At 36.1% G+C, this 21182-nt stretch overlaps 2 protein-coding genes and 1 long non-coding RNA gene across 5 annotated transcripts; 1 reads left to right on the top strand and 2 right to left on the bottom strand.

Moving 5' to 3' along the window:
* The first annotated feature begins 1947 nt into the window (after positions 1–1947).
* LOC148691872 (receptor-like protein EIX1) lies at positions 1948–4969 on the top strand. Of its 3 annotated transcripts, none has more exons than XM_088683252.1 (2): positions 1948–2552; positions 2688–4969. In XM_088683252.1, the coding sequence occupies exons 1-2, from the start codon at positions 1948–1950 to the stop codon at positions 4933–4935; spliced, it is 2853 nt and encodes a 950-aa protein (XP_088539378.1). In that variant the 3' UTR covers positions 4936–4969. The 3 variants fall into 3 exon arrangements, with proteins under 3 accessions (XP_088539378.1, XP_088539379.1, XP_088539377.1); XM_088683253.1 differs by having other exon boundaries at positions 1948–2610; positions 2752–4969; XM_088683251.1 differs by having other exon boundaries at positions 1948–4969.
* A 791-nt stretch (positions 4970–5760) lies between these two features.
* LOC148691871 (uncharacterized) lies at positions 5761–8364 on the bottom strand. Its single transcript, XR_015955336.1, has 3 exons — positions 8237–8364; positions 7446–7523; positions 5761–5993 (listed from the first exon to the last, which is right to left on the bottom strand). It is a non-coding gene; the product is annotated as an uncharacterized LOC148691871 (long non-coding RNA).
* Positions 8365–16517: 8153 nt separating this feature from the next.
* LOC137736961 (uncharacterized) lies at positions 16518–20663 on the bottom strand. Its single transcript, XM_068476288.2, has 6 exons — positions 20067–20663; positions 18693–18858; positions 18070–18246; positions 17874–17957; positions 17263–17344; positions 16518–17159 (listed from the first exon to the last, which is right to left on the bottom strand). The coding sequence occupies exons 1-6, from the start codon at positions 20444–20446 to the stop codon at positions 16723–16725; spliced, it is 1326 nt and encodes a 441-aa protein (XP_068332389.2). The 5' UTR covers positions 20447–20663; the 3' UTR covers positions 16518–16722.
* Between the last annotated feature and the right edge of the window lie 519 nt (positions 20664–21182).

The following is a 21182-nucleotide window of genomic DNA, read 5'->3' as shown; positions in this document are numbered from 1 at the left end:
ATTCTCACATGGATATGTTTACAGAAATGTATAAAAGACCATACGAAAATGAAAGAACAGAAGGGAAATGATGTTAAATGCTTAGAAAATATCCAATTACAAAGTAATAACTTGAAAGAAATGAAAAATATAAGAGATCAAGCAAGTTAAACCCATTTGGGCAAAGTTTCTTGCTAGTCGGGCAAGTTCGTGCACGTTGTTGAAGTGATTTGAAAAGAATTTTCTTAAAGGGAATCGATCTTACAAGCAATGTAGCAGAGCTTTAAACATAAATACATGTACAAATATGCTAGATTACAAAAGGAATTTGAAATATAGTAGGTTGCAGATATTCAAAGTTTTTATGAGTTGTGAGTTGAGTGTTATTTTCTTCTTTCTTTATGCTACTATATATAGAACATACATTTCTTCCAGTTTAAACATTTTACTCTTAGCATAATTATGTCTGCTCCTAGTTGTTGATGTGAATACTAATAGAAGGAAAAAAAAATTACATTGCAACTTGAGCTTTTATCCCCTCAAAATAACCAAAATGTCATCAAAAAGTAGCTTTTCTTAAGTAAAACTGACTAGGTTAAATGTACAGTGTGATAGGGTGTTTGTAGCCCACAATGCCACATGTAAAGTACTTTCAAATCCTTGAGCTCAATTACTGTTTACTTATGTTGAAATTAAATATCCATTAGCATTTGAGTGAAATAAAGGCATTGGGCCCAAACTTATTCTGGGTCAAAACATCTTGTTCATTTTTTACCCTCATGTAGATGAGAAATTATAGTGTAGTACAGTAATACCACGTCATCCGTGATATTTCCTTTCAAATTTCGCCATGTGTCATGTTTTCACACAAGTGGAATTTAATCTCATTTTTAATCTTTAAATAAATTTAAAAAAAAAAAAGAAAAAAAAGAGAACAAAACAGATCGTGTTCCTGAAGTTTTTGCCCCCTCCAACCCAATCTGGTAATCCCCTTCCACACACCGTCGCATATCTTTTGTTCACGATTTGGGAATACATTCAGCGTGGCTGATGGGTTTGCTTGGCTGAGTCGGACTCATCGATTCAGCGTGGTTCTGGTTGAATTTGGAAAGTTGGTAAAGAAGAAAACGGGATTTGATTTGAAGGTTAGACAATTAGATTCAATTTTAGATTCTGTATGGTTAACATTACAAGTTACTGGGAAGCTGCAAGGCTAATTCTTTTGTTTTGATTAAGTTGGGTGGGCATTGACTGATTTTGTTTTGAAATTTTCGTGACTGATGAGGAAATCATCAGAAAATTTTGGAACAACAGCCATGGCGGAGACTGGGTGGGGCTTTGCCGTGGAAGGAGGCGCAAAGGCATCTAGGCTTTTGTTTCCTTTTAAATTTTCATTTTTTTATTTATCAAGAGTGAAATTGAGATTCAATTCCAGCTGTATAAAAGTGGTCGAACGTGACAAACTTTGAATGGAAGTACCACGAATGATCTATAAGTTATGGAAGAACATTGTCTACCGCTCAAATTTAAAAGAGATGCATCATGAAAAGTGATGAAGTTTATGTTATTTTATTTTCGATGCACAAGGAATTAATTTTAATTAAAATGTTTCATGATGATGAACTAATCTCCACTGAAAAATGAAACAAATAAATCCTTCGATCTCAGGATAGTTTGTCAATCAATACTTCAATTCTTTTGTGGAAAATGATTTTTAGAACTAATTAAGTAGATCGATTATTGCTATATGTGCCTGACGTTTCTTTGGAGATGAAGTTGAACCATCACTGTCTGCAATTTGTTTTGGGGATGGACCATCCTTTTTGTCTTTTATCTCTTGACTCACTACCGTCTTTGTAGGTCTGGAGATGTAGAAAAGTAATTTGTAGCAAATATCTTTACTAATGTGTGTATAAATAGCACTCTAAATTACTTATTCCTCACACCAATCACCTACTTGATATCTATATGGATAGAGTCATGAGAGTTGTTCCACTACTCTGCTTTCTATGCATTGCGTCTATTACTCTTAGCTTATGCAATGGAAACCTGAATGTGCCTTGCCAACAAAATGAGAGACAAACACTTCTTATGTTTAAGAAAGATCTCGATGATTCTTCAAATCTGCTTTCCTCTTGGGTTGCTGAGGGAGATTGTTGCACCTGGACCGGTGTTGCCTGCGACAATTTAACCGGTCATGTCCGCGAGCTCCACCTTGCTGGTAATTATGATGCAGAGGCTGGTGAGGACCATATACTGGGTGGTAAGGTAAATCCTTCTCTACTCAATTTAAAGCATCTGACCTACTTGGACTTAAGCTACAATAATTTTGGAGGAGGACAGTTTCCTAGCTTTCTAGGTTCTCTTAAAGGTTTAAGATATCTTGATCTCTCAGATGCAGGGTTCAATGGAACCGTTCCTCATCAGTTGGGAAATCTCTCGAGCCTGCGTTATCTGGACCTTTCTTATAACCTTGGTTCGAAGGTCGAGAATCTCAAATGGCTCTCTGGTCTTTCTCAGTTGAAACATCTTAGCATGGGTTCTATAGATCTTAGCAGGGCATCTCATTGGGTGAACACACTCCCTTCTCTCCTGGTCGAGTTACATTTATCTGATTGCGAACTTTATCAAATACCAAGTGGTATTCAGAACTTGACAAGTCTTAAAGTTCTTGATCTGTCCAAGAACTATTTCAACTCCACCATACCTCAAGTAAAAACCCTCCCTTCTCTGCTGGTCGAGTTAGATTTGTCAAGATGCGAACTTTATCACATACCAAGTGGTATTGCGAACTTGACAAGTCTTAAAGTTCTTGATCTAAAGGCCAACCATTTCAACTCTACCATACCTCAATGGTTGTACAGTTTGAATCATCTTGAGTCCCTTAATCTTTCTTCCAACGCTTTCCATGGTGAAATTTCGAGTTCCCTTGGAAACTTGACAGCCCTTGTTGATCTTTCATTAGGTTATAATCAGCTTGAAGGGGAAATCCCAAACTCATTGGGAAATCTTTGTAAGTTGACTTTTTTTGATCTATCTTCAAACAATTTCCAGGGGAGGGTATCAGAAATCTTTGAAAGTTTGTCTAGCTGTAGTTTTGGTCAAATTGATTATTTACAGCTTTCGAATAATAATTTTTCAGGTCATTTATCTGATCAGCTGGGAATTTTTAAAAATTTACGCGTCCTTGTTCTTTCAAGTAATTCAATATCAGGTCCCATTCCAGTGTCTTTAGGAAATCTATCACACTTAGAGGAGTTGATCATTTCTTACAATTCATTCGAGGGTGTTGTCTCTGAAGCTCATTTTACTAATCTTACAAGATTGGATGCCTTTTATGCAGATGAGAACTCCTTGACTCTTAAAACTAGCCCAAACTGGGTTCCTCATTTTCAACTTTCTTTCTTGGGTTTAAGTTCTTGGCGTCTGGACCCCTCACAGTTGCCTGCATGGCTTAAGAGTCAAAAACATTTGCTCGTTCTTAATATGTCCAGTACAGGAATTTCAGGTACCATTCCGGCTTGGTTGTGGAACATTTCTTCTGTTGAAAACCCAGAAACGATACTTCCAAGTATCTCTGTGGATCTCTCGCGTAATCAATTGTCCGGGGAGGTTCCAAACATAGCTTCTACCCACTGGCCAAAACGAAGGATTTTGTATAAATTTATTCAAACAGTTGACATTGTTTTAGGATCTAACCAGTTCAACGGTTCATTGCCTCTTGTGTCTTCGGCAGTGTCTACACTAGATCTTTCCAATTCATCATTTTCGGGAACTCTCTCTCACTTCTTTTGTGATAAGAGTGATGTGCGTAAATACGTTCAAGTTCTTCTTCTTGGCAACAATCTCCTCACTGGGGAAATTCCGGATTGTTGGTTACACTGGCCAAACTTGAAAGTTGTGAATTTAGAAGACAACAATTTGACGGGGAAAATTCCAAGCTCTATTGGGGACTTACTTTTCCTTCAATCATTGCACTTGCGCAATAATAACCTATCTGGAGAATTACCCGTGTTCCGAGTATCAAGTTTATTCTTTCTTGACCTTGGTGGAAATAAATTTGTTGGAAGCATTCCAATATGGTTTGGCCAAAGCTTGGTGGTTCTTATTCTTCGTTCAAATAAGTTCCAAGGCAACATTCCTGATGAACTTTGTAGTCTCACAAAGCTCCAAATCTTGGACCTTGCGTATAACAATCTCTCGGGAACGATACCAAGATGTTTCCAAAATTTGTCATCCATGGCCACTAAATTTTCAGGCAAAGGAGCTCTCAGTATTGAAGTATTCGTTTTGAGGTTTATTCCTGGTTCTTCGTCGTTCTCCTACACAGAGAATGCGGTTTTTGTGGCTAAAGGCAGAGAAGTGAAATATAACACAGTGCTTCGTTTGGTAACTAGCTTGGACCTTTCAAGAAACATGTTATTTGGAGAAATCCCTGAAGAGCTGACCAACCTCATTAGCCTACAGACGTTGAATTTATCCAATAATCTTTTGACCGGAAGAATCCCTTCCAAAATTGGTGATATGGAAGCGCTAGAGTCGCTTGATTTGTCTATGAACCAACTTTGTGGCGAAATTTCTCCAAGTATCTCGAATTTGACATTTCTCAATCATCTGAATTTGTCCTATAACAATCTCGTTGGGCAAATTCCAAAAAGCACTCAGCTTCAGAGCTTTGATTTGTCCAGTTTTGCAGGCAATAAACTTTGCGGACCTCCATTGGAAGAGCATTGCAGTACAAATGAGGCCATGCCACCGGTAAGTGATGAGAAGCACAAAGAAGGTCATTTACTTGAAGACGGTGGTTTCTATTTGAGTTTGGGGCTTGGTTTTGCATTCGGGTTTTGGATTGTTCTTGGTTCATTGCTATCGAATTTGCCATGGAGCAATGCATTTTCTCAGTTCCAAAATCACATTGTGAAGAAGATCTACGCTGCAATTGTTGAACGTTATTAACCATTTTGTGTAGATAGATTAAGTTTGTGTGGTTTGTTTTTACTCTTTTGCTATCCAATTAGAATGTTACACTGTTGTATGCTTCTTTGTGCCAATTTATTTTATCTTTTCCTTGCTTGTTTCTTTGGCCGTATAAAATTGTAAGATTTGCTTTATAAATACGACATTCCTGATACGGATCATGAAGATATATATATATATATATATATATATATAATCTTAAGTTAGATGAGTTTAATTATGATCTCTCTACAATTTTCTCAAGCATATATGCTGCTTGAGCCACTGTTTTCTTCTTTTATGAAATTGACACATCTTGACCCGATGTCAAGTTGGACAATAAACTCGAGTTCGTGTTGGCCGTCACCCAGAAAATGATGTAGCCATAACGTGCATGCAGTTACAATTTAATAAAATAACTTCGAATAATCTACAAAAAAAAAATTGGGTATAGTTTTCATTGAAATTAGGTTCGGGCCCAAGTTAAAAAACCTGCTGAAAATATTATAATTATTTCAACACCACTTCTCCCAAGGGCCACACCGAACCGGTTATCAACCCGACTATGGGGGCCTAGTGCAGTGGCACTAGAACCGAAACAACTCCCACCTCGCCCAAGTTTAACTAATGACCAAAAAAAAAAAAAAAAAAAAAAAAGGTTATCAACCCTCCACTACATGCATGATAAGTTGTTCAGAGCATGACATATTTTTTACAGCAAAAATGGAAGACATGAAGGTGCTAAAAGCATCTCCTATCCCTAATAGGGACAACTACAGTATAAAACCGGAATAAAATAAATATAAAAACAAATTAAATCTCCAATTGATAAAAAATGAATCCCTAAAATATAAAGACTCATTGGATACTTAGTTTATGTACTCATATACAGGGACAGATGAGTGACTGAAATAGTGGAGCTCGATGGGCAATTTTAGTGGAAAAACTAGCCCACCAACTTGAGTGTTGTTGTCACTTGTCCGGCAAGGATTCCACTTGCACGAACGCGCGGGTGTTGTTGGAGGCGTCAGACAGCTGTAGGCATGGGTCCCAACGCACTGGAGAGTAGCAAAACAAAAATCGTTATAGTTCTCAACGACGTTTCACTAGTTAAGTATTCTATTTGTTCTTGTTTGGCCCACGTATTCCACGTAGAGAGTGTGCTATGAAAATGCAATTGTGACTTTCCAAACTACTATAATTTTCAACTACAAGAATTTAAACTCAAATTCAACGAGGTGGGAGCATAACCCTAAGGTCCCTAACACACATATATACATATAATATTTTCGAGAATATAAAACAGAGCAGACTTGAGGATGGTTTCGGTTTTTCGTATTCATATTTATATCCAAACCGTCCAAACGTGTGGGGTATCCGTATTGAACATGTTTAGAGGGTAAATTTTGCATTTGTATTTTACATGTTATGCTCCACAAAAATCAATGTTATTCTCACGATCATCCAATTTCATTGAAACATACTGTGGAGAATAAAGCTGATCCGTGCTAAATAACCATTATAGACTATACTAGTAATATGCCCGCGCGATGCTGCGGAACTTGAATGCACCAGCTTTAACTACATGAATAAAACACATTTAACCTAAAAAACATTTAACATAATCATGAACGAACAAAAATGATAGATCTAGGAAATTATAAAAAGCATTGTAACCGTAGATCCAGGAAATTATAAAAATCCATCCAGTCAAGAGACAATATAATAGCTGTGGGAAGGTGAGTATGCAACCAAGAATGTAAGATATACTTGACTTGCAATTCCATTATAATTGCACACAAAAACAAAGAAATGGCAGAAATTATACCTTAAAAATTACACTACGAAAAATTTAGAGACCAAAATCCTTGTTAACAGAATTTATTCACATTAAAAGACACTTTCAATTCAAAAAACTATCAAATTTAAACTCTGATATCATATGATAAAATCTTAATTAAACTCACAATCTCAAGAAGTCGAAACCATGTCAAGTAAAAGAAACAAATTGAAAAAAAAAATGAAGATGTAAATATTGATAAGAGTAACAAAAGTGGCAATACTGATATTATACACAGCTAGGACAATGAAATATCGGAACCAGCAGCAGCAAATAGAATTAAGAAAAAATAGGGTTTGGGTGGGCTGCCCATTTAAGGTTTGGGTTAGTTTGGTCGGGTTCTGGCCGGCTAAAGCTAGAGACTTGAGAGGGGAGGTGGGTGTGTTGAGAAGTAGGACAGATCGGATTGGGAATATTAGGGTTTTGATGGAGAAGAAGAAGAGGGAGGGGAGAGAAACCCTAGACCCACCTCTGTCACTCTGCAAACTGCCCTCAACCCACTTTTATTGAGACCGACGGAACACCCTTTCTGAACATCCGAGAAAATATAAACAGTACCTTCAAAAACACTTAATTTGCATGGTTCACAACATAAAGTGTATAGATGCACCAACTTCACTCTTAAATTCAAAAGAGGAAAAAATTAGGATTAGAGTTTGATGGTTCTCACCCAAATTTGGTTGCTATCGAGCACACTCACAGCCATTCAAGTTTGCGCATCCTCAAACGATCACCACCCAGAGAAAGGCTAAACATGCAACGTGAAAGCTAAAAAGCAATGACCATTCTAAACAGACAATGATGTAATCTATTCTGTCGTTTAAACTCATACTGATTTTTGACAATCCATAGTCATTTGCACCCTGATTAAAATGAGCGTCGGGTATAAGCAGATAGCCACACACAAATATCATCTGCTGAGTTATCTCAGCTCGGATTTTGGGAAATAATCGTCATCCTCTTCTCTTCAGGGGAAGTGGCTACCATCAATCCATACATAAAGACTTTCTTCGTTTTGCCTGCTATAAATGCACAGCCAACCACCGGCCCGCCAGCCCAAGGGTCCAAGCAGAACATCAAAAAGCCTAAATCGAGGTGCATTCACCAGAGATATACCTTTCCCACATGCATTAACGGAACCAAAGAACAGTATCCAACAATCGATGTGAACTGTCCAAGGATAGATCTAACAATCCCTAAATTGTCAGAGTGTTTTTTGCTCCATTAAATTATGTGGAGACGGTTGATTTCGGTGGGGGCATCCCATCTCATACTTTCAGATGTTCCACTTAACCCCTGGGTGAGCAGGCAAGCAATTGGCTGTGCTTCTAACTTCTAAGCAGGCAAAAAGAAGATGGTCCATGTGCATATTGGCAGCAGCCAATTCACCTGAAGAGAGGTAATAACAGTTGCTTCGAGAAAAAACAAATTGTAAAACCGCGGTTTAAATCGAACAAATACCGTGGTTACCGAGGTGTTTAAGTGGAGACCCTCAAGGCAAATGACAGCGATAATCCCTCCTTCAAAAGTCCAGCATCGAGGCAGAACATAAACATGAAATCCGAAAAGGTGGTGTCATCTGGAAATCTCTTTGCACAAACTTGTATAATATGAAATCCGGATTTATTTTCCCTTTGCAAGCGAAAGTTGCAATTCTTATGTTAAAAATGTAACCTCCACGTTCTGCAAAGTTTTCCCTTTGCAAAGCAAAATTGCATCAGTTTGGATTTATTTCCGACTGAGTGCTTGTTTTTCTAGGAACGGTTGATACCATTGTTCTAAAAATCCCCGCCTAGCTCTGCCTAGGCGCTAGGTGATTGGTCACCGCCCCGATTAATGCCTAGGCATTTGAAAATTAAGAAATGACCCATAGACCTACTGAGGCGCCTGCCTAGGCACCTGCCCAGACCCGCCTAGGCATCAACTCAATTAGGTAGAAAATAAATAACTTTCATTTTGCATTTTATTTTTTTTTCAATAAATTGTAAGAGACTTGTCGAATACTTAAATGAGCACACATTATATGCTTATTCCTCATGTTTTCATTATGTTCTAATACTTCATAATATATGTGTCATTATATTTTGTAGTTTACGATGAAATTATATATATATTAAGTATAAACATACACTTATTTACATGAAATATAATGGATTTAGTTAAATCTGTCTAGACCCTGCCTAGCCGCCTAGATGTTAGGCCCCAGCTCGCCACCCGACTAGCGCCTAGCGTCTTTTAGAACCTTGGTTGATACCCTTAACCCTACCTCACATTCATCTACCGCACAATAATACCAAAAAGGGCTGAAGAGTTACAAACACATGAAGAGAGATGAGGACTTAAATTTCTAAATCCAATTTTGGATTTTATCTTTATATTTTCTCTCTTTCCTTACTGCTTGATTGTTGGCTTTGATGTTGCCATAATCCATCAATATGATGTTGTATCTGTTTTCTTTTGTTTTTTATTGTTGTTCAATGCAAATTTTGGTTGGAACGTAACGTAAGCAGGGGCACTCATTGATAAGTATTGATTAGGGTGTAATTCTTTACTGCTTTTGGCTAATTGTGTGTTTTAAACCATTTAGCTAATTATAATTTCTACATTTAGCTCTTTTCAAAAACTATGGTATACCGTTTGTTACGCCTTTACGTGTAATTTCAATTTACGAAAGAAAAATGAATATTATATGATAACCCCCTTATAAACTTTCATGACGTTGGATGTCAGAATATAACATGTTATCTCTGCTCTCTTAGTTTTAAGAACTAATTTAGCTGCATAATTAGTTTGAATTGTATTAATCTAATTTAAATTAATGTGCTTTTTGGTTTTTCAGTTTTAAGAACTAATTTTGCATTTCTATCTTTCCTCTCTCTAAATTCTATTTTTCGTTTTCTGAAAAGGGTTTGACGGATATCGTCTCTTTGTGTAGGTGGTACTCAGAGAAGTTTGTGAAGGGCCAATGGAACAAGGAGGATTGCATTCAGATTGGCAGAAATAGAAGGCCTGCCTCTGTGCGTTTCCAATCTTGCCCTCCTAAATTTTCATCCAAATCACAACTTAAACGATTATTTTGTCTTCTGATTATTTTTTGCAGAGGTTGTATTAATTTTCCTTCAACTGGAAATGTTGGGTTTCTTCAGGTATAATGTTATCAAATTCTTTTTTTCTTTCTTCTGATTTTGGGGTTTTACAGGAAGTGATGTATACTGAATTTTTTTTAAATTTTCTGATTCTGGTGTAATGTTATCAAATTCTAGACCAGGTGCATGCCAGGCATCAGTTCGGTAAAGGTAAAGATTGCCTAATCCTATTGCTACATAATAATATGAGAAAACAAGGATTTGAATATGTTAATTAACTAAGAATTGGTTTATATTAGATAATATATATGATTTTGGATTTATGTTGGTATAGCTATGGACAATTATATCTGTGATGGTGTTGCAGGATTGGCCATTTGTTTTAAAATTTTCATATTTTACTTCTCATTCTTATGTATCCTTGTATTGGTAACAAATATTCGAGTTTAGAGCTTTATACGAAATTATTTGGTGGCTGTTTAGAATTTTAGAAATTTCAATTGGTTTTGTGAATTCCTAACTTTTATTCTCATTTGGGTCTGACCCTTTAGCTGTTTTTTTTTAATGAAATTGCTAATTGATTGCATATTGTTAATTTGATACATTTTGTTTGTTTTAGCTCCAATTTCTTGCTTTACTAAAATCATTTGGTTCTAAGTTTTTCGTTCTTTCGTTGTTCTGTTTGCATAAAAACATGTTATACAAGTTTGGGGACAAGTAATCAGACTCACTTAGAAATAATTGTGTCAAGGTGCCCACACCTCCCACATAGGCTTTTGACATCTTTCACCTATGTGCGTGTGCTACCCACGCACCAACACTGACTTTTTATTTTCCCCATGTAGCAGCTTCTTGTGGCGCCCACCTCTCTCTTTCCCTCTCTCCCCTCTCTTATGTCATCCCCTCTCCCTAGTCCCTAATTGATAAACAAGCAGATTTTTTTTTTTCCTTTTATTTGCGTGGCATCTTTTAAGTTGTCCCTATCCCCACATCTCCCTCCCTCACATCACTTCGTCTCTCTACAGAACCAACTTCTTGTTTGTTTTGTGTTTTTCCTTTTATGTTGTTTAAAAGTCATAAATTAGTGCATGAAACTTATATATATGGATTCACCTTTCTATTATTATTTTTCACTCTATTACGCATTTCATATGGTTTATTATCACATTTTTTACAAGACATACTAACATGATTTATTAATCACATACCAAAAAACAAATAAATTTGTTTTCAACAAAATTTTAAGGAAAAATAAATAAATAATACAACCATGCATCATTTAAAGAAAAAAAAAATAGTTAATAATATTACAATCCAAAGAAATGAAGAAAACCTTTATTTTGAGTTATGCAGGCAGTGCTTATTTTAATTTTGGAAACAATGATTTTAACTTTAGTTTGGGCAAATTTTTTAGTTTGTGTCATATCATCTAAGTTAAACAATACAACCACTATTTTTAAACTGAACATTGACAATTTGTAAAACTGAAAAACAGGCACTATTACTATTTCTTGAATTGAAAAGTAGTACTATCACTATTTTTAAACTGAACATTTCTTAACCTGAACAATAGTACTATCACTGTTTTTTAAATTGAACACTGACTATTTCTTAAATTGAACACTAGTACTACAATTATTTCTTAAAATGAACACTATACTATCATTATTTCTTAAACTGAACGCTACTAGTATCACTATTTCTTAAACTGAACACTAGTACTATCACTATTTCTTTAACTAAACACCATTACTATCGTTATTTCTTAAACTGAACATTTACTATTTCTTAAACTCAACACTAAATATTTCTATAACTGAACAGGGGTACTATTACTATTTCTTAAACTGAATACTGATGCTATACTATTTCTTAAAGTGAAAATTGACTATTTTTTAAACTGAACATTAACTATTTCTTAAAGTGAACACTAACTATTTCTAAAACTAAATATGTATACTATCATTATTTCTTACATTAAGTATTTTTAATTTACATGAAATAAAAACACAATTTCAGGGCACCCACAGATGCAACCCATAGAATTTCATTCACAAATCCATAACTTTATAGAATTTCATTCACTTAGATCTTCCCTAATACATGTCCAAGTTTGAAATTTGAATTGTCTTCCCGTTACTCAATCACGAAGGACTTGAGTAGATGCACATTTTATGTGTATGGTTTTGCGCATGACTTGTATCAACGACGTATCTCTACCATATTGACAGTATATTGTCGATATACTTTTTACATTAAGACACATTATCATTACACTATCTATCTGAATCATGCACATTACACTATCTATCTGAATCATGCACATTACACTATCTACTTGGATTATGCGGATAACACTATCTACTTGAATTATGCGCACAACCCCGGGGATGAGCAAACTCTTCCTCCTCCATGTATGGCAAGATAAATATTATGACTGGAATGATTAGTCAAGTAAAAAAAATAAAAAGAAAAAGAAAAAGAGGACAACTTGGCATAGGATGATGATATTGGCGCTAAAGAAATGAGAGATTTTTCAGTGTGATCGTCACAATGGACGATACATTATGTGTTGCTATATAAATAATGGGATATGTGTGTTAAAAAGTTAATAACTTAAATAATAAAATTTCCCACCAGTTGCATAAAAACACATGATGTACCACTTGTATTCCCGTCACAACTAAAAATCTCTTCAAAGAAAGGGGAAAGCTCCCCCATATTCCCGCCGAATAAATTAGTCCCATTTCACGACCAAACAAAAATAGCCTCATTTAATGATTGATTTTGCACGCGTTTTTAGTTAGTTTTTTTATCCTTCTTTTTTTCTCGTCTTTATTATTAAATAAAATTATATAATTTTTTATTAAAATTCAAAATTTTTAAGTTTTTTTTATTAATTTCTCTATAGGAATATGAGAATGAGGCATGTGAATACAATGAAGCTTAGCAACTGGCTATTGTCGATCTGCGTCTTGCAGTTACGAAAATCAACCCAACACCGAAAGAAGACTTTCAAGAAACTCGAGAATTCTAGTAGCTAACACTGCAGTTTAATGGTTTCCAGATTTGTATTATAAAACTACAAGATAATAATGGAGGTTTTGCTTATATACGAAAAGAAAGAGTGAAAACATATATTCAAAATATGCAGTAATTAACCTCTATTTATAGAAGTTGATGTCCCTCTTCAAATGGGTACTCGTTCGGTTTAATCAATCACAACTGTTACTCTGCACAAATACAAATGGTGGCTGCTGTTAGTTTTTTTAATTCAAAAGATACCAATTGTTTTGGTAACACAAACCAAAACTTCCGTCTTATCTTCCAATCCCTTATCAAAGCAAATACTTAGTATCATGAAAATATTTCTTCTTCTTCTTCGTCTTTTTATGAGTAATGGTTTTGCGAAAAGAATAAGACCAGGCAAGAGGAATGGAAATTCTAAAGAGTTAATTAGACACTACATGATCAACCAGTTTTCCATTGAAGACGTAGGACAACTGTTCTTTCAAACTTAGTAGGCTGCCAACTCTAATTCAAAGCCCAGCTCTAAAATAAACACAGAAGGATGATGCCAAATTATAGGACTTCGTTCACATGAAAGTGACCATAAATATACACCACTTTATGGAATGAGCCCCCTTTTGACATTGACTTGGAATGAGCCCCCTATATATTGTCAAAGTTGAAGATTACTACTGGAGAAAAAATTTCTTTAGGATTGATTGATTGGAAAGCTTGGGCAGTATCCCTACTAATCACACAGAATGGTAGGACTTAAATGGACAATTTTTTTTTCATGAGTAACCTTCAACTTAGAAAAAATAAAAAAGTTGTTTCCATTTCTTCTTTTAAAATGCCTTCAATATATATAGTCAATAATCATATCCAAACCAATTATCTTTAACGTTGGAGTTCTAAATTTTTAGCTTATTTTTCTTCCATCATCGTATATGTTCTTACCACTGAGTTAATATGGAATTTATTTATTATTACAAAGTATTTTATTTTATTTTGAGCTTTTTTTTTTTCAAAGTTATTGAACAAGTATTTAAATTCACCAAATAGAAAGTAGTTTTGCTCACCAATCACCACCTAAGCGTGGTGATGTAGCTTACTAGTAACTATATGTTGTATTGAGTATTCTTAGATGAGTTTAAATTTTAAAATTTATAAGTAAATAAATTAAATCTCTCTCATCTACGGAGAAATCAATACAATATCAATATCTGACATTGGTGACCCAAAGCCAATCCTTCAGCAAATCCAATACCATATGTGAGAAGACAAGAACCAGTTACCAAATTCACACTTCCTACTGGTGGGTGGTTAAGGCTTTAATTAGCATGAATAAAGTGTGCCATTTGGTAATACGGATGAGACGTTGAACCAAAAAAATTATTAAAAAACTATACATTTATCATCACAGGTAGGCTCCAAAATTCTCTAAAAATTTTCATTTTTAATATAAATTTTAAGTTAGAGTTAGGGTGCTTGGCCGGGCCTGCCAACCACCAGCTTCCAGTTAAGAAAGTGGGATATCGATGGATGGTCTATCTCTTTCAACCTTGTCCATCCATTGAGACAGTGCATGAGGACATGTTGTAGAATAGTCCACAGTACCAGTTTCTTTGACAAAAAAAAGTTATCGATGATATTAGGGTTTCAGGAATGGCACTGACAATGACCATTTTCAATATTGCACTGGTCTGAAATCCTGGATTTGGTCCTTAAATCCTGAATTTGAGCCGAGTTGGTTGACAGTCTAGAAAGGAGGCTGCTAGTCTCAACCCAATGGTGAAGCACTGATGGTTTGGCTGAGTCCTAGGTAGAGTAGAATTGCTTAAAACTCAGGATTGGTTTCTGGCGAGGCCGGGTCCTAGACGAAGTAGGATTGTCTAAAGATCAAGATGAGTTTCTGATAATAATCGTACAATAAAACTGTTAGATATTTGATACACTGTATTTTTATTAATCTTGTGGTGGACCTCTTGGTAATGGTGGTGGTTGCGAGGTTTCTATGGCAGAAACAAAATGATTATAACTTGAAATTGTCATAAATTATTTAGATCCATTAAAACGTGAAAGATTTGAATGAAAAAAAAAAAAAAACGTGAACGATTTGAGAGATTGAGACTAATCAACAAACCTGCCACTGATTAGTTAGCAAACCTAAAGTTCGTTATAGTTAGAACATGTAAATCTCTGTGACTGAGCATCACAGTTTAATTAATGTGATATCATGTATGAATTTTCTTTTTGCCATTTTTTTAATCCAAATTTGAATTGTTTTAGTTTTATTCTGTTTATTTGTAAGAATCAACTTATATCTTGTCTTACATCAAACTCGTTTACTTGTCGATCACAATTTCTCCCTGATTATGGCACTTGGGCCTCAATGACCCAACACTGCTCAATTATTGGCTTAATAATTATGACTTGATCATGCACGTACAGCTAGTTTAGTTGCAACCATCTTTATCATATTTTTTTTTCTTTGTGGGATTTCAATGATCCAAAAAGAAACGTTCTACTTTATCTATTTCCCCGCGAAAATTTTTAACATACAAACTTTTACTAAGAAAAATCTCCAATATCACGATGTTGTTCGAAAATTTCTCAAGCGTGCGTTCCCCTTCAATGTTTTGTACTCTCTCATGGTGTAGCTAGAAATTATTCGATGAGTGGGCTAAGCTAAAATTATTACTACGAAATCAAATTTTTAATCTTATGTTGCCTACATAAAGTTATAGGGTTGTGATTTTCACACCCTTAACTACTTTTCCCACATCCCTTCATATTTTTTAATACTTAATTTGTATCATACTATTTAATCTTCCATATATACCCCTCCCTATTTAATCTTTCATTAATTAACATAAAAAAGTAGGAAGGGTGTATATGGAAGATTAAATAGTAGGATACCAATTAAGTATTAAAAAATAGGAAGGGGTGTGGGAAAAGTAGTTAAGGGTGTGAAAATCACAACCCAAGTTATATAATAGTAAAAACTTGAATGTAGTAATTTGAAGCAAGAATTTTATGCTATGTTTTCTAGGTTTCTAGCCTTCAAAACTTTCAAGTGAATAAAATAAGGAACCATTTGTAATATGGAAGTTTTAATTTATTACTATTAAATATAATATTGGTTAAAATGATGAGTTTATTTAACATCTATTAGCTCTTATTATTCTTAAAAATAGGCGTACTAATAAAAAATTTCATTTCTTATGGGAAATATGACAATTAAAAATCATAAACTAACCTAAAAATTAATATTTTTAAACTTGAAGAACCAAACTCTTCCTATGCTATAGCCTAAAGAAGCCTTGTACTTGGCTCCGCCCTGTCTCTCACGACCAACATCGTTGAGTTTTTCATTTCTCCTAGTCCCGGTTACCATCACGCAAATATAGATTAACATAAAATACTTTCTTCATTAGTCTTGAAAATGAACAGTAAATATTAACTCTAAGAAATCTAACAAAGAAAATTGTTTGAAAAGCCGAACTACTTAATAAGCTGAACTACCGGGACAAATCCATGTATAATATGCATACTCGTGTGCTGAAAAAAGGCATACAAATTGGATCCCCCAAAGCCATTAAGGTGCTTTACTTCACTCGATGTAATTTTTCACAGCTCGTAAGATGTGTCGATAAGGAATAAGATTAACGAACATAAAGTACATAAAGACATGATGTTGAAGGCTTGAAGCCAATACAAAAAATTTACCGTATAATTTTATCATAATTTGTAACAATTAATGGGTCGATGTGGAAATAAAATTCAAGAATATAGAAACAGAGTGACAGATTACGTGTGCGATTGGCTGGAATAAGTCTTCGCACGATCCTCTCATGTCCTTCGGGCGAATCTCTGCCCTGCTCCAAGTAACAACCCCTTCCCTATTGCACCTGTGTGAAGTCCACAAACCAGAGCCACAGATCCACCTATAACTATCCATTTCCAATCAATGCCGTTTTCATTTGGTCTTTTATTGTTTGGGATTTGACCTTTTTCCTCTTCTCCGGGTGTCGGCTCCAAATAATTCATGCTTCCATGGGAGGATACCTTTGTGGTGATTTTGGCCATCTGGGCACTTTGCGACAGACAAGCCTCTGATTTCCTCGCATTCTGGTATGCTCTCATACCAGAGTGTAATTTTTTGACAGTGGACCACATCCCATGACGGACGCCCAACTTTGCCACATCTTTGGGGATGCCCATGTCTTCATAGTGTACGAGGGTAACCTCACATGCAGTTAACTGTCCATCTCCTTTCCGAGACTCCACTGCATTTGCTTTCCAATTCAGCAAATGAGTATTCGCCATTACATTGTTACCAAGATTGACCAAATTATTGTTGCAAAATCAGGTTTTTGATTGAATTCTTACCAGCCTTGATTATCCAACTAGAGAAATATTGTTCCACACGTCTGGGCTTGTCACGCTTAGGCAAACTTGGATATGGAACACCCTGCAATATTGTAGCTCATAGAATCAGACTCGACTATATATGAATTTCAACATGATCATATTTTTTATCTGAACACTGTAATAGAAAAGATATGATGCTCAAACCATGAAAAAAACTCAAATGCACGGCATGAGAAGAGATGCAAGATTATACTGCAAAAGAAAACAAAGATACAATATTTCTTGCTTTTAGTTTCATAGTTTTATTATGCTCACCTTGCAAATGTAACTTGGGCAAACCTGACCCCTTTTTGTAATACTTCAAGAGTGCATGCCAACCAATTCAAATTATATTTTAAGTTGTGTTGGTTCAGCTTTTCTGATGACAAATTAGATTCTACCCAACCCATCTCATTTCTATTCTACGTTTGACTCATAACTGAAACACAATCCAGCCAATTTCTCTAAAGTGAAATATATGGAATCGCTACGATACAAGACAATCTCCTGTTCAAAAAGAAAGTAAAAGATATAATTGTGGAAAGAGGGCTACAATACAAGCATCAATGAGTATTTTCTTCGAAAAGCACCTTTGTCAAACAATAATAAGTTTTTCCAGCCTCCCATATTCTTCGACCAATTAAATATTCCCGATCACTGCAGAAAAAAGGGAACTGCACAACAAAGGATCAAGTGGGAAGTAATCATTCATATTTTCAACTAGAAAGAGATATAATGAAAGTGCAGAATCAGCATATAACCGGGTAAATCCTTTCTTTCACTGACCTTTTTAATCCAGTGAACAATCATTGTTCCAGTCTGTGGGCATTCCTCCAATATCTTACAGTATGTGAGCATCGGATCCCATTTAGGTCGAAACTCATCATCCCAGAAAAAATCTCTAACCAACTCCGGAGTTGCATCCTCAAAGAAAGTTCTGCTACAGTATACAGTGGGACCTGTCTGATAAACAAAACCACTATCAGATACTAAAATACTATGTATGGTACTAAAAATTTGATATTTTACAGTACTAAAACAAGAATCAGGGTAACTGGAATAGCAATATGAAAAATTTAATTTTGCAATAAGAGAAAGGATATTTTAGACGACAAACTCTTTGGTCAGTTTGGTATGGAAAAAGGAATAACATATGTGGTTGTGCAACAAGGTTGGGTAAAAGAGTATCATTCATGAAGTTAATAATGATGTCAAATGTCAATTGAGGATCACAAGAAATATATGTGAATGAAACCGGAAGGTATAAAAAATAGACATCCCAATCATTAACAATTTCTTGATAAATATACATCTAACACATCAACAGCTTTCAGACGTATGTTTTCAGCACATGAAACACAAAAATTAAAAAGTTAAAAGGGTAGAAAAAAGTCAAGGTCAGCATCTACCTCAGGATCATGGCGCCATGCTTTGTATGCCATGCTTGCAGTCGACCTCTCCATCAAGCTTTGCCACTCCACTTCTCCCTCTCTCCCTCCAATTAAACTCACTAGGTGCTCCAAATCAGTTTCTGTGACAACATCCTGGACTCTCTTGTCACCTTTAGCAATGAGTCTGTGAGGAAGTCAAGGCATCATGAGGCAATGAATCAATAAAAGAGACATCAATATTCTAAAGAATCTAAACACCAAGTTTTTCAAGGCAACACTAAAACACTAAGACAAAAAAACAGTAAAATTACAAGGTCTGCAACATATATACAACAATTAAAAAGGCCAACTACTTGATTTCAAGTGTCAACCCAACAAAAGCGGGTCTTTCTTCTTCCCCAAGTGAGTTAAAGAGTCCATGTAATATGAAATTTCCAGTAATTGAACTAACATAGCAGTAACTGTAAAAATCGTACCAGAAACATGAACAACTCTCAAACCCAAATAGAAAGGAATCATTTCTGCACAACTTCCACTCTTCTTAAAAACTAAAACTGTTTTCAAAGGTTGGCAAAGTTCCATCACCAGAAAGAAACAACCTAGGCTGTGTAGAAACAAAAACTCCGGTTCAGAAAGACCGCATGTACATAACTCCAATGCCATAATGTCACCACATTCAAGATGCCAACTTTATAATGACCAATGATTCCAATCTTAAAAAGCAATCTCATGGAAGTAAAACCAAAAACCGCATAAAAAATCGCTGAGTTCCATCCACTTTTCTTAAAAACTAAAACCGTTTTCAAAGGTTGGCAAAATTCCATCACCACACAGAAGCAACCGAGGCTATGCAGAAACAAAAATTCTGGTTCAGAAAGATCACATGTAAAGAACTCCAATGCCATAATGTCACCACATTCAAGATGCCAAAACCAATGATTCCAACTCTAAAAAGCAATCTCATGGAAGCAAAACCAAAAACCGCATAAAAAATCGCAGAGTTCCAGTGGTTCCACAAAATCCCAAAAGTGATGTAACCCTAATCGGTAACCATAAGTACGGCTTCTTCCATCTCCCGACAAAATATACAAGTCCTTTACCGTGGCTTTATCCATATTTCTGCATTCTGAAAGCCCTTAAATTTAGCTCACATGTTTTCAGTCCGCTGGAAAAACTAACATTGTCCTCTCTCCCACATGAATTACATTTTAACAATGTTGAACTATTAATATCAAATATCCAAATGCACTCGCACAAGAATCCCATAACATCGAATTCCAAGGAAAACAAAATGTTCTTTCAGTCGGTGCCAAACCCTTACACAATTGACTATTTCATATATAAAAAAAGAGGAAATTTTACTATTAGAAGCTGATACAGCTAGAAACTCACCCAACAATCTCGATGCCGCTCTCGGCGGCGGCTGCCGAACCCGAAGCCGCCGAGTCCCCAGCAGACGGCGGCGTTACTTTCCCTTTCCCCTTGAAAGTGGACCAAATCGTACGGCAAAGGGAGAAAGCGGAGAGCGCCGTGAAGGCGAGCCAGAGGCGGCGGGCACCGAACCCCGGCGGCGCGGTCCAGAGGAACCGGAACTTGCTCCGAAGGCCGAGGTACAGGAGACCGGTCCACCTGGGCCGCCATGACCAGCCGATCACGAGGCCAATCATCACGGCCAACCATATCGGGACTGCACAAAGCAATATGTCGACGAATGTTTCGGTTATCGAGGGTTTTACGAAGAACTCCATCAGATCGGACAATATTTCCTCCATCCTGTCTAAAACCGAGATTTTCTGTGAAAGTATTATTTTCCCGAGAAAATGAGAGCTAGAAAACGGAATCACATCGGCGTTCGATTATCCGCCCCCTTTCTCTCTCTGTCTCTCTCTCTCTCCTCGCTCCTTTCTGTGTATCCAATTAGAATTAGGGAAAGAGAGAAGAAAGTTCTGGAGAGAGAGAGAGAACGGCGGTTGTTAGATCAGAACCGTTGATGGAGGTTGGTAGGGTGTGAGTTGTGTTTTCGTGGACGTGATTTTTTGGCGCGTGGATTCGCTGGCATGCGGATTTATCTGGAGGTGGGGTACACGTGTGGAAGGGAGCGTGGTGAGGGTGGGGGTTTAGGTTAACGGGCCACGTGAAAATTGAGGGTAAGATTGCTGGTTTTTGTGATGCTTTTCACTGTTGGGGAGTAAGAGGGAGACATTCCTTTGTCCCTTTTTGTGAGATTGGGTGCTTCAGGAAGATGACAAACGGTGAAATTGTCACAGTTTTTTTTTCTTTTTTAAAAATGGAATAACTAGTGGCAAGTCATGGTTATCCACCTTTTTCGGAAGTCAGAAAGGCTCATAGAAGAATTTCAGTCTCCCTTGGCTACAAGTTTGGCTTCCATACCAGCAACAGGTTTCGAACACAAAACCTCCAGTTCTTAATGCAAGTGTGCTCCACTTTGTGTTACCAAAAATGATTTAAGCACTCTCATCTGCTAGAAATTCTCTTGTGTAAGTTATA

The sequence above is a fragment of the Pyrus communis genome, chromosome 13 (genome assembly GCF_041283825.1).
Source record: "Pyrus communis isolate YQ-2024b chromosome 13, ASM4128382v1, whole genome shotgun sequence".
Classification (NCBI taxonomy): Eukaryota; Viridiplantae; Streptophyta; class Magnoliopsida; order Rosales; family Rosaceae; genus Pyrus; species Pyrus communis.
Note: the sequence above shows the minus strand (reverse complement) of the source record. Positions and strands in the feature narration are given on the sequence as shown.

Bases quoted from the DNA above. Each gene is read 5' to 3' on its own strand.
- LOC148691872 (XM_088683251.1), top strand. From the start codon at position 1,948: ATGGATAGAGTCATGAGAGTTGTTCCACTACTCTGCTTTCTATGCATT.
- LOC137736961 (XM_068476288.2), bottom strand. From the start codon at position 20,446: ATGGAGGAAATATTGTCCGATCTGATGGAGTTCTTCGTAAAACCCTCG. The intron at 17,958-18,069 runs GTCAGTGAAAGA...TTTGTTGTGCAG, and splicing joins TTGTTCACTGGATTAAAAAG to TTCCCTTTTTTCTGCAGTGA. The intron at 17,160-17,262 runs GTAAGAATTCAA...AAGCAAATGCAG, and splicing joins TAGTTGGATAATCAAGGCTG to TGGAGTCTCGGAAAGGAGAT.